Here is a 14,143-nt window from a genome sequence, read left to right as displayed (position 1 = left end):
ACGGCAACACACACTGACTTTGATGTTCGGACTGAGGACAAATGATAGACACATAAATATTCGTTCACTCATGCAAACACACGTATAACCCAGTCAAATGTTCTGACTGGTGCTTAAATTGTCCTTGTGCATCATGGGTTCAAATGAACTGACTGGAATTAACTTGAGCTGACATCAGTTGATGTGAACGACTCCATTTATCAAGTCGAGCAGAGCTCCACACACCTCAAATAGCTGCAGATCGTGGTCCAGGAATTTGGGCAGATTGACATCAATAATGGATCTCAGCAACAGGGTGTCTTCATTCTCCTCTGGAAAGGTGAGCTGTAGTAAAACAAACAACTCTGAGGTGAAGGGAAGAGAATCAGACAAGGCACCATTCTGAGCATAAATGTAAAGAGCTAAACACCACAACAATGGAAGAGGATGAAGATATGTAATGCATAGAAAAACAATATTTGCCATATTTGCCTAAAAGAGAAATCAGCAGCTGTTGCTAGGGAACTCACAAAACACATTTGCATATGAAAAAACAAAACAAAAAAAACAACATTTTAAAAGACATCAGGCTTAAATTTTCTGCTATGCTTGTACAGAACCCGATGATAAAATTCTCAGTATGCATAAGGTCACTATGACTCACATCCCTCTCTTTCACAAATTACAGTACTCTGCAAAACAGTTTGTCATGTTGTTTTTCTGAAATGCACTGATATGGGCCAGTCCTCAGACTCTTGTGTTTAAAAGATTGCTCCTGGGGAATAATAGATAAAGAAATAATACCCCAGAAACACCAACTTATAACCCAACCTGACTTAAAACTTACTTCTGGTGCATTAAAAATGTAAGTAAATCTCTTTTAGGGTGAAGCAATTCCTTACACTCAGCTATGTGAGTGGTTGCCTTTTAAGTTGCTCAGCACCACTTTTATCAGGAAAGACTGAGCAAGAGCTGAGAAATGTTGCACACCCCAATTATACTTTCCTTACTTTTGGGTCCTTTAGTTCAACCACTGCAGTCTAGCAGTTTCGCAGCTGACAGTGAAATCTGGTTATTTTTTGGAGCTCAATTAACAGATGTCCCCTAAACACTGCTGCCTTGAGAATAGGGCAGTTTTGAGGATACACACACTGAACATGTGTGCTGCTCCTAATAAAAAGCACACAGAAGTGAGCTTGAGGAACAGAGCTAACGTTGCCTGCTTACATTCAAACCATTTTGCTCTCTGCTGCTCGAAGCTCGTCCCGGATCGGTGATCCCTCCCCCTGCCCCTCTAATTAAGGACACAGTCTCCCTTCATATGAGCGTGAAGCTGTTTTCACGTACCTTAAGGTTTCCAGCAGCAGTTAGCACAGACTTGACAGCTCTCATACCATAGTCATAGTGGTGCTGTGAGGAGAGCTGCTCAGAGCAGAGTCGATAAGTAGCTACTATTTTCACTGACAAGGGTCGCGCACTAACAAAACCACATGAGTAGAGGACAATCTCTGCAATCATTGCGTAGTCTGGTACCATCATGGCGACAGTCCTGAACAGAGCCTGGTATGAAACCAAAAAAATTAGTTAAAGATGTACTAAATCACTGTACTCATCCAGGCTGGAAAAACTGATCAGGAAGGCTGGCTCTGTGGTCGGCATGAAGCTGGACACTCTGGTGACAGTGGCAGAGAAAAGGACACTAAAGAAACTGCTGGACATTATGGACAATGCTGGGCACCCTCTGCACACGGCCATAAACAACCAGAAGAGCCTGTTCAGTGACAGGTTGCTTCTCCCCAAGACAAGAACCAACAGACTTAAAAACTCCTTTGTCCCACACGCCATCAGACTGTTTAACTCCTCTCTGGAGGGGAGAGGGAGGGGAAACAGGAGGACAAAGGAGGGGGGAACAACTAAGCTGTAGTGCCTCTTCACCTCACTGTGCAATTACCTTTTGTGCAATACTTTTTGTTAATAGTCAACGGTGCAATAGACTCCATACTTGAAATGTGCAATCCACTTGTATTTTTATTTTTATTTTATTCCTATTTATTCTATTTATCCCCTTTGTATATTTTTATCTATATATGTCTTTGTATTTATATATATGTGTGTGTGTATATATATATATATATATATAATATTCTGTAACTCTATAACTTCTGTCGGTGCTGTGCTTATTTGGAACCGAATTTCCCAGAGGAACCCACCCGAGGGATTAATAAAGTTTTATCTTATCTTATCTTATCTTAAATGAAAACATGATTTAAGGCTCAAAAGATTCTGAGCTGAAGTAGTAGAAGAGAGAAGCATAAAACAATCTAATCTAATTTGAGCTAATTTTAGAAGACAGCACCATTTCCTAAATTACCAGAAAAAAAAGAATCAGATTTTGAACAATTAAAACAGGAACAGTGACAAGAACTGATACTGTACCTTAAGGTTGTCTGGTAGCTCAGACCGTCCAGCATAGCCAGGATTCATAGTGATGAACACAGCGCAAGAGGGATCCAGTTTAAGCTCAGTCCCTTCAAACATCAACATCTCGGTGTGGGCAGCAATTCCTGGGGGCACGAGTGCAGTTAGAAACAATATAGTCAGCTACAAATGGATTTTTGATTCAATCCAACTGCTGATTTAGGGAATTTCCTAACAGCACATTTCCATAAGTGGCACATATAAACATGAATTGATATACCGGTACTAACATTTGTGGCAGCAGGCTAAGAAACTCAATAATCTGTCAACTTAGCACGATTCCAGTAATAAAAGTTAACAATACTAACTTCGACTGGCACTAAGGTGCCAGTGGGGGCGACGGGGGAGGACAACTTGGAAACAGATAGGGATAGCAGTATGCTATAACAGTAGCTTTTAGGCATGAACAGAACAGCACAGCTCTGTTGGCCTTAGTTGCATCTCTGCATGTACAGTAGTTGACAAAAAAGAGAGAGAAACCAGTTTATTTGGATAGACTATGCTGTGTACTCTAATGTGTAATAAATAAATGGTAAAAGGTAAAACAGGTAAAAGTTATAATTTGGTTCTTTAGAATTTTAGGTTTGTTTAGCTGGTTTTATGTGTGTGAAATGGTTAATGGCAACAGCAGGCTAATAACATTACACATTACCCAACTTAAAGTTATAGCGTCTGTGTAAAAAAATAATAATAATAAAAAATAAATACTCCCATGGTGTAAAACAAATCCTGCGTAGGCCAGACAAGTTCAAGGGAATTTTATTTGGTCCAAAATCTGACATAATAGGAAACAAGGAAAAGCTCTATGTTTATGTATGACTGTTAAAACAAGCATCCTAACATCTGTTAATTAACCAAAACCTACTAACATTTAATTTTTTTCTGGGAGAAATTCTGGGCATCGCCATGGCTGCATCTCATGACACAAGTCATTGAACGCCTGCAGCACTCAGAGGTCTCATTGCTAAACACTGCTGAGCTTGAAGTTTTGCTGACCAACACAAATTGCCTTAGCTCAGTGTTAGTGTGCTTTGTAGAAAAGCCTGCTTTTTCACCGCTGAGATTATGTCAAATTTGTTTCAGGTGTGCTGCCAACTTTCTTAAAGATCAAAGGGAGAGAAAGGCACAAACACAAACCTCTCTGTATTGTGAGAATCTGTTGCGCCACCACGGAGAGTACCTCCAAGTCAATGCGGTTAAACTCATCAAAGCAGGCCCAAGCTCCACAGGACAAGAGGCCCTGATCACACACACACACACACACGTAAGTAAATAAGTAAGCATTACTTCTTATCCAAACTATTTTTTGGATCAGCGTGGAAAAAAATGTGTGTAAGGAGTTATATTATTCTGATCATTTCTAATTACATGACACTCATCCGCCGCAGAGGCGCTGTGGGTCACTGAGGCGGCCTTGCTGGCCTATTAGTGTGGTGCTATTGTTATAAGGATAAATATTCACAATATTTACATCAGAAAATTATGGCGGGTGCAGTCTTCATATATTTGTATACCACAAACAAATGCACCACTGTGCCACATTTTATTTTTCAGAACAGGCTGTAAAGAGGCTGACATTTAAAGGGCTGTGTGCCATGTGGGGAAGGGGAAACACTGTAAGAATGAAACCTTACCCTGTGTCTTCTTCTATTATCTACATCTTTGAAGTGCTAATAGTTACACCAGTGGGACATTCCAAGGTAGATGTGTGTGTTCTGCCGCACTTCCATCCAAAGAAGACGGAAACAGCATGTATGAATATGTTCCTCTGATGAGCTATGTGAAGTAAAACATCTTTTCGAGTGCCACGTTTCACTTACGTCTAAAACTTTGTAGCGTATGTCTGCTGGGACTGACTCACATTAACACAATTTACTCACTTTGAAGAATTTGCCCAAAGCAATGTAGTCCAGACCATCAGAGCAGTTGAAGACCACACATTGCTTGGCCACAGCTTTGGCCAAGTCTTTGGTTGTCTCTGTTTTTCCTGTGCCAGCTGGGCCTTCAGGAGCTCCTCCCAGATGAAGGTGAAGTGCTCCAAACAGCGTGCTAAAAAAGGAAAAATGACCAGTAAGTAAAATGAATTTATTGTTCTCAGGTAAATGAAAATATAACTTTGAATGTTTGATGGCTTACAAGCTTTTTAATCTGAAATCTAGAGATTAAAGTTTCAGTGAGGTACATCACACTTTCTATATGTGTATGTATGTTTATTTTCCAAAATCATTGATTGATCACCATTTATGTTTTGAAGGAGTGTGCACAGCTTTTATAGTATTTTAACATTACTGCAACAATATGAACTCTTGTTCCAACTGTTTTGGACACTGCCACAGACGACAGCAACAAGCTTTCTGAAAAACTTTGATTCACCTGTGGACTTACAGCACAGAACCTTTAACATTAATGTCAAATACTCTTTAACGTTCTTCCTGTCAGGGAGAATAAGGCTGTAATAAGTTGCAAGAAACTTCACTACAAAAAAAATTAAACTGCAACAACTTCTTGGTCCTCTTGGACCCTTTCCTGTTTAAAGTACTTTTTCTTTTACTAGTAAGCATTGAGCTATGTTTAGCGTATCCTAGACAGACAACACGCTCTTGGCTTGCCAGATGCAAATGTTTACACTATGTAGCCTCTACACTGAATTTCCCTCACCCTTCTCTGCATAGCTGAAGGGTAACAAAAACTGAAAGTGAAAGCCTTGTTCAGTTCTTGTTATACCTGTAACATTATATCACCTTAAGATGATAGGAAAAGTCTAAAAAAATGTATCTTTGTGTTAAAAGTAATAAGACAGGAGACTAACTAACAGTGCAGTTAACTCTTGGGTATGTTACTGCAGTAGATTTACCGGTAGCAGCGGTCTGTGAGTGGTGTAATGACCAGACGTGGAGTGTTGCCCAGGTATTCGTAGCCATATGGCAAACCAGCATTGATCATCTTGGTTTGGAGATGGTTTTCCTGCAAAGCGTGTGATGCAGAGTCTGAAGTAAATGACTGCAATGGTATTATGAGTTGCCATGAATGCCCAGTTTCCCCAATCACTCCTTTCACATACCACCCAGTAATAGCGCAGTTGGCTAAGCCACTCAAAGTCATTCTCATCACTTATCCCCTTTTGCACCAGTGTGGCTAACACATCCCTGGCGTGGACATCCAGCACGACAAGGGCTCCGAGGGTGACCCGGTTCTGCTTGGACAGTTTTCCACGCACAAGACCCACAATGTCATCAATCTGTCTGTTGTTTTGCTCCAGGTAAGCATCAAGAGCCTAAGGGAGAAACATCATTAAACAGAAAGAAGAGGAAGACAGAGTTCATCAAGACAGAAAGATAACAGCATCAAGTTCAATCTTTGAAATTACTAATAAAAAAAAAGTCCACAATCAAGAGATTGCATTTTTCTTGGTGCTCTAATTGGCTCACTGTCCTTAATCCTGTGAAATAAATTGTAAAGAATTTCTGACAGATATTAAAAAAACATTTATTCTGTGAGATGTTTCCATCCAGCAGCTGGTTACAACAGCCCAATCTGGTGATATTGTTGACAATCAACTTTTTAGCCCATATTCAGGATATACTGTATATGATATATATATATAAAAAAATAGATATATATTGAGCTGATTACCTTCTGTCCTGTTTTGATAGCTTTGTGGATATGCTTCGTCCAGTAGACTTGTGAAACACACAATACAGTCTGGCCTGGCCAAGCACGCACCCAGTTTATCCTCAGCTCATTGGGGTATGCCTCGATAGCCTCCCCTATTACCTGCAATTGACCAAAATAGCAGCAAATCTCTCAAATAACTGTGTATCATGATGGTTTGGCTGCACCCTTAGGCTTTGGTGCAACCTGGAACATACGCGGCCAACTGTGGCTGGAAACAGAAATAACACATAAGAGCAAATTCTCAACCCTACTACTTTTATAAAGCAATCTAAAAACAGCATCTGAGGTATGAAATATGTTGTTTTCAAACGTTTCTCTATGCTATAAATGAATTAATCTTTAAAAATAGTTCAAAAAAATCCACACAACACCTTATGCAGGGAGGCAGTCATGCCACTCTCCAGTTCTAAAAGCCATTTCTCCACCTGTCCCCTGGCTTTGGAGGTGGAAATGACATCCAGGAGCTGCACCATTTCACCCTCACTGCTCTTCATGTGGGTGATATCCAGCACATCAGTGAACAACACACTAGCAATGCCTTCAAAGCACTTCTTCAGATGGGGCTGCACCCTTGTGGAGAGGAATGCAAGAAAGTGAATCACTCAAAGTTACAGTTCAAGGTCCACAGGCCTGTATATCTGATCAAATGGCCAAAATATATGCAAACTTACACTGTCCCTCACTTTAACACAGTATCAAGCTTGCACACAGCCATATATACAATTGTCTGTTAGCCTGTTAGCTTTGTGAAGCTTAATTTGGATTGAAATGAATCCACTTTAGACAAAACTACAGCTTTGTCTGCAAGCTGCTGATGCCCCTCTTTTACTGCACTGTCAGTGAGACAAGCAGTAAATTGTCTGTGTGTCTGGATCAATATCACCCAGACAATTTCTATATCGTTATGTGCGAAATTCCCCATGTGGAGAGTTTGAAAACTTCTGATTTTGCTGTATTCAAAAAGACATCGCGTAATAAATCTTCTCTCCCGCTTTCATCTGAGGAAATTGAGCAAACTGATTCAAAGCAACAGAAGAATGGATTATTATTTGAACAGTGTAATTTTCTACTAATAGAAACTTTTGCAAACAGAATCATTTCAAAGAATATTGAAACAAAATTGTACAATGGGGGTTTTATTTGATGCTTATGTCCCCAGCAATGAGGGTGATTTATTGGTCTGCATTTATACTGGCTGAGCTCTCATTTGTTGTACTGAATAATAAAACTTGGATTTGTCAATTACAGAAGAGTTTAAAAAACAGAAATTCTTAAAAAGAAAAAGAGAGCACACACGAAAAAAGATAACTGCACTCAAGTCTCAATACTTTTCAGTGTTCTTCAGTTTGCCACAAGACACCAGCTGCTACATGATTTTCTATCCATAGGTAGGCAAAAAAGCATGTTTTTTTTAGGTCTTAATAGTATCAGGTTACTTTCCAAAAGGTACACAAGTATATGATTATGACTTCTTTGAGTATTAAATCACTGAATTTAGTTAGTTGGAGAATTTTCATACACTTGGACCTATAAAACCTCAAAGAGATGACTCTCAGTCAAGCATCCTAATTTAACGCTTCATGTCCTGTGGTTTGCTATGTTGTAAATGCCACATTTGTCTGTGGCATTTGCTAAAAAAGTCCCTGAATTTAAAGTAAGCGTTTTTCTCAGGACATTACATTCAGTGACAAGTAATGCAAATTTCCCCCAACATTAATACCCCTCTGTGGCCTACACAAACCCACCATCCACATCAGTGCTGCAGAAATCCCTTCTTTACAGAAGAGCTGATGACTGTGTATCTGTACAGATGTACTGTGAAGTCCCAGCAGTCAGAGAGCGAATTGAGGGAGAGCAGAATGAAAATGAAATGAGAAAAAGAAATAACAGGAGGAGAGTAAGAGGCTTGAACATCTTGCCTCAAATCACATTTATTATTAACTGAACGCCCAGGGTGAAATGAGACAAGTGTTGGTTATCAGTGAGGATTTCTGGGTAACCACTATGGAGGTAAAGTAGCTGCTGTAAGCACAAGAAAACAAAGAGCTGTTATGATTAATTTATAGCCCCCAATCACAGTCTTCCATTTCCTTTTCTGCATTTCTTCTTTCACTTCATAAATCTCAGTTTCAAATCTTTTTACTGGAAAATGTTCTGAGACCTTTTTATATGCTATACATTGTAGTACAAAGAAGAGATGGACCGATCCGATATTACGTATAGGTATCGGTCCGATACTGACCTAAATTACTGGATCGGATATCGGTGAGAAATAAAAAATGTAATCGATCCATTAAATATCAAAGAAGAACCTCACAAAACTTGCGACACGGCGTAACTCTGCTCATAACCGAGCAGTATGTACCACGTGATAGAGCGGCTGTGTGTATTTGTAGCCTCCCAGCATTTCATCTCCGAGGAAGTTATCCCAGAAAGAAGTAAAGCAAGTGTGTAAGTTCATCTCTGAATGTTTGTAAAGCATTCCCATGTTAAGCTTAACAACTGATATATAGAGTGACTGCCTCTTCTCTCTCTCTCTCTCTCCTGCTGCTACTTCAATCGTGAAACGGCTTAATGATCAGCTGATCGGCTTTTCTGTCGCAAGTCCGTCTCTCTTCTTTGTTTTTGGCCCACTTTGCACCAGAAAGAGGAAACCAGCAGCTGAACAACAGCAGCACGTTTAACCTTGCTAAGCTGTTGTTAAAATTTATTTAATATTACTTTCTAGACCAGGATCCTTTTCTACGTAGCTGATGGCTGTAACTGTGCAGGGGCGGATCTAGCAAAGTTTAGCCAGGGGGGCCGATAGGGCATGAACAGGGAAAAGGGGGCACAAAGACATACTTTTCTTTCTTATTCTCATTTAAAATATCTAGCTTTTCATTATTTTATAATTATCTGAATCTTACACCCAAAGTTTTAATCTGATGTAAAATGTATAGAAGTCCATTACTGTATATAGTAACTGTTAAGTCTAATATACCCTAGTAAGCTATACTACTTTTTCCTTTGGGAAAGTACCATCTGTGCAGTCTGCAATTCCATTGAAGAAAGATGTTGAATCTATTTAATTATTCTTGAAAAATAATTTATTTCTGTGCATTTTTTTTTTCACCCTGCATCAAATTAAATTTGATTACGTCGATTAAGCATCATGAGGTGGAGGGTGGTTCCCTATTTTCTTTTGCTGGGAGTTTGCAACCCTATTAGTTAGGTTGCTTAATATTTCTGCTAAGTACTCTTTAAAATACCAGAATAGGGAGGATGGAGTAGGTTTGAGTTTATTAGATTGATCAGTGTTGCTGAACTATGAAATATTTTGGGTGCAGTGTGTTTTTTTACATACAGGTATAACAGAATAGCTTTAGTGTTGTTGTTTATTTAAACTTGAGTATGAACTTATACAAAATGCAGCAAGATATTAAAAAAAATGTTTTATTGATTAAAAAACACACTATATCAGATTCATATCGGTATCGGCAGATATCCAAATTTATGATATCGGTATCGGTATCGGACATAAAATATGTGGTATCGTGCCATCTCTAGTACAAAGCTAGTTTTGATGGGGGGGTTTCTCTTTAAGGGTTGTCGATAACATCCATAGCTAATTGATTAAAATTATTATTATTGTTGTTATGATAAAAAATAAATCTAACTGTGTGCACACTTATAGTTCTTTACCTTGTAGGATCTTTGGTCTCAGAGAGGATTTCCAGCAGCTCCTCGTTTGAGAGGAAGAAGAACCGTGGAAAGTAGAGACGTTTCTTCTCCAAGTAGTTATTAAGACCTTTGAGGATCATTTCCAGAAACTCATTGGACATTTGCAGTCTTTCCAGGATCTTGTCGATGGCTATCACAGCCAACACGTGCTTGTTCTGCATTGAAGAGAATCACCTTTAATGCTTTGTCCACTGTCAATGCGGGAAATCTGATCTTCATTGTCAACTCACTTCAGCACATTTAAAAAACTAATTAGTACAAAACGTTTGAAATGGATTATTCTAAGTTCTGAGTTTATGTTCTTTTGGGTGGTGAACAGGCAACTACACACTTCAGTTTCACAGGTGTGTTACCAAAATGTTTTTTTTATGTTGGCTTATTTGTAACATGAAGCTTTCCACTGGGTTAGCTATTAATACAAGAATACAAACGTTATATCACATTAGCTTCCCAGATAGTCACAATCTTGTACAGCACCATGACTTAGTTCAATGAGAAGTAGCACTAATCTTAGTCATAGTCAGATAAATGTCTGATAAAGCTCTAGTTAAAAGGAAATACCATACAGAGTCCTGTGATAATACTAGTCCTGGATGAATCAGCAACTGTTTCTTTTTTTTCTTTTTCACATCTTTCCTGCATACAAGTTGGTGAGGCTGCACTGACAATTATACATAAGAGTTTGGAAACATCCTGGATGCAAATTCAGGACTCAGCTCATATCAATACACAGCACAGAGATCCACTGACAGAGAGAGCAAATTCAAATCCATCAGAAGAGCAAAATTCTGAGGGATAATGAGACGAATAACATGCACGGCAGCATTTGGTGAGGAACAATGTGCTACTTTACAACTGGCTCAACAGTGTGGCAGCCTGGAAACAGAAATGTTGAGTATACAGCTATTAACCACAAATGTCAGAAAATTAGTGTAAAACACAGCCTGAAGTCTATCCCAGTTGGCTTTGAGTGGCAGACTGTGCACCCTGGACAGCTTAAAGCACAACATAAATACCAGAATTACAAATGAATGAAGTTACCATGTTGGAAAAGTGAGAAAAATGCAAAAGTGACTACTCCGATGACTAAATAATAGTGATCGGAGTGAGTTGATTTATTTATAAAACATTAACATTCAGGAGAAATTCACATTCCTTTTAGGTTTCTGCTTTGCATAAGTGTTGTCAATGCTGCTCTGAAGGTGACACTAAAACACTGCAATTTCTTCCTTTAACAAAATCCACTTTATGCTCCACACTGAGATCCACCTGTCACACAGAGTCTAGAGAAAAATCTATGGTGGGAGAGAGCAATAGAGATTTCACCTGAGGCATGTCTAGCACCTTTGAAATATTTCAGCTCTCGTATCATCTCATCTGTACACTAATTCAATATCCTCTGGAGCTGTCACCCCCAGGAAGCGTCTAAATAAAAAGTCTGTCTAATTTCCAAGGTTGGACAGTGAACCTCTAACCCGCTCACATGAAGATTTTGGCAGTTCTGAAATGAAGTCTGATATCATCTTCTAGGAATGAAATAACAGACAGGAAGGAGCAGAGCCAGTGTGGAGTCAACATGAAAAAACATGGATGAACATTTGGTCTAATGGTTACAACACATAATCACAATGCCCGCGGTCTGATTCCTGGTCAGATGACCCGTGTTTGTGTCTCCTTAGATTGTGAATTTTTCAAAATTGTGCAAAATTTCATAAACATGGAGTAAGAGAAGAACAAGGCATTTCTCCCGATTGCTGGTCATGTACAAGAACAAACAGGCTGTCACCAAAAGAAAACAAATCTGGTAAGGGGCTCCATACAGTAATGCACATGAAAAATCAATCAGGTAAAACAAGGAAGCATCAAGGCTATCTTAAACTAGTATATATACTGGCTGGATAACTTGATCAAAGGTTTGACACAGAGACGTCTGGAAGCCAAACAAATGTTGGATGTAGAAGAAAGAGAAAGCCAAAACGATAACTGATTATACCTTGAAGGTAAAAATGGTGCAGACACGGTATCACCTTATGCTGATTTGCAATGATTTAGTCATCCTTAACACGTGGTTGCTCTTGACTTTGTATAATGTGCCAAGTATAGGCAGTTTTCCCAAGGTTTTGTTTCCTACAAATATAGTGAAAGTAACATTTAAACAATGAGAGGTTTAAACTGTTGTAGATCATGTTTTTTCTTTCTTAAATCAGGCCAAAAGATACAATTTTAAAATACAGTAACCGAGAAATGAAAGCCTAAATCAGACGTTCAAGCTCAATTGCAAAGACAAGGCACATTTGATTGCATTTCTGTCAGCATGTAATTATTCTGACAAAGTGCTCCTGATTGATGAACTATGAATCTTCACATTTGTGATTTTGGTCCATTCTTTAGGAGTACATTGTAATAACAGGTCTATTTTTATATTTTATGTTGAAATGCTAATATTGCTTTATGGAGGTACTGTGAGGTAATGTAGATTTCTATGCACCATACAAATCAGCAAAGGGTAGGAACTGTTCCCAGCTGATATAGCAGGTCTTAAAAAAATAACACACATCCAGGACAAAAATTTTGTTGTCCTTTATTACACAATATGAGTGTGAACTAGTCTTTGGCTAGTTTACTAGCTCATTCTCAGGTTTATTAGAGGTATATCTATATCTATGGTTATATTAATAAACACTATGCCAGTCGTCTTCTCTTTGTGCTCATAGGTAAGCTGTTTCTCCCCTTCTTCACTCACTCAAAGGAAGTTGGGTGTGGTGCGCTGCATAGTTAAAAGGAATCAGGTTCATAGAAATAAATCTTTTAAATTGATTTACCCTGTTTGTACTTTCAACTGAGCATGCAATAGTAAAGTAAGTGACACACTAATACAAGCAGCAAATAAAAAAAAGACCAGGAAAATTAAGTGAAGATGGTGATGCTGTAAGGTGCTAGAAGATGAGTGGATCTTGAGCAACTCCCAGTGGCTGATGTGATGACAACAACCTGGGCAAAGACGTCCTGATGTGGACAGAGGATCTGACTTTGCTCACACTCGTGTCATAGCATGTAGTTGAGATGATTCTAATTTCATGCATCACTGATCAGTCTTATTGACAAAGAGAAGGGATGTACTGTTTGTCAGATTTTGATGCAGTACAAGATCATGCCATGGAGGTATTTTTCTGTAACTGGCCCTCGTGTGGTGGTGAATTAAAATGAGCTTTAAGCAATGAACAAAATTTGAGAACAAAAAGCAGAAAATCATAATTTTTATGGCCATAATTACAATTTTGTCGGGGAACTCTTGTTTGAAATGATTTATGACCCCAGTTACAATGAAGTTGGGACACTGTTAAATTATAAACGAGAACGCAATGACTCGAAATAAATACATATTTTATACACAAGAGAAGACAGAAAACATATCAAATGTTTAAACTGACAAAATTTGTTATGTTTTCAGTCTTGCACTGTGAAAAAAACGTGTGTTTATGAGATTTGCATTGAATCATTGCATTTTGTTTTTATTTACATTACACACAGCATCCCAGCTTGCCTGGATTTGGGGTTATATTACAGCAGCAGAGGACAGTTACAGATTTTGAGCTCATCACTGCCCTCAAATACAGAAATTAATGAGTGATGAGTAAATCTCCCACCAGAGCACACAGATGGATGTTTGGGTGTCAAACACCAGGGCAGAGAAGCAGCAGCACTGACATGTCAGAGTGAGACATCAAAATTGACTACTAAAACTGGGAGGCGATGTTTGGTTATTTATTTATTTGTTTATTTGTTTTTATTTAGCTATCTAACTGACATTTTTTAAAAAGTTCACAAACTTTTTCCCCCTGTCATTACTGGTAGCGCTATACATTCACATTTATCAAAAGTTAGGGTTTGATAGGGAATTCCTCTATCAAAAAAATTTTTTAAAAAGAAAATTAAATTTTGGGGATCTGTTTAAGATCATTTTCTGGTGCCACACTGAACCACTTTCCCTTTGGTTCAATGCACTAATATATATACAATATCCCCCATGCAAAATATTATAATACTATGCCATACCAATTTTTTTTCCCAACCTCATACTCGATGCATCTCTTCCACTGCTTCCAAATAGTTTGATTTTTGTTTGACAAACTTACAATGAACCAAATCTGGCAAGCAGTCAAGTTGTTGAGCGCAGATTGTGTTACTGTGGCCAGCACTGTGCTGTATGTGTGGCATGATACAACGCAACGATGAACGCTCTCCTTCCAACATGACGCTTCAGGACACTGCAGAAAGGTCAATTTAG

At 38.6% G+C, this 14,143-nt stretch overlaps 1 protein-coding gene across 2 annotated transcripts in view; it reads right to left on the bottom strand.

Moving 5' to 3' along the window:
* Nucleotides 1-14,143, bottom strand: part of dnah7 (dynein, axonemal, heavy chain 7) — a 73,763-nt gene that overhangs the window by 46,847 nt on the left and 12,773 nt on the right. For both annotated transcript variants that reach the window (XM_084954670.1, XM_084954669.1), the window contains exons 20-29: nt 9,817-10,010; nt 6,504-6,702; nt 6,091-6,231; nt 5,519-5,731; nt 5,312-5,421; nt 4,338-4,506; nt 3,595-3,697; nt 2,416-2,543; nt 1,327-1,539; nt 226-324 (exon numbers count right to left, since the gene is read on the bottom strand). In XM_084954670.1, the coding sequence (XP_084810796.1) occupies nt 226-324; nt 1,327-1,539; nt 2,416-2,543; nt 3,595-3,697; nt 4,338-4,506; nt 5,312-5,421; nt 5,519-5,731; nt 6,091-6,231; nt 6,504-6,702; nt 9,817-10,010 (1,569 nt within the window). The remainder of the gene's footprint in view (nt 1-225; nt 325-1,326; nt 1,540-2,415; nt 2,544-3,594; nt 3,698-4,337; nt 4,507-5,311; nt 5,422-5,518; nt 5,732-6,090; nt 6,232-6,503; nt 6,703-9,816; nt 10,011-14,143) is intronic.

Source organism: Perissodus microlepis, chromosome 16 (genome assembly GCF_051167445.1).
Source record: "Perissodus microlepis isolate ML-2025 ecotype Zambia chromosome 16, ASM5116744v1, whole genome shotgun sequence".
Lineage (NCBI taxonomy): Eukaryota > Metazoa > Chordata > Actinopteri > Cichliformes > Cichlidae > Perissodus > Perissodus microlepis.
This window is presented reverse-complemented; position numbering and strand designations above follow the sequence as displayed.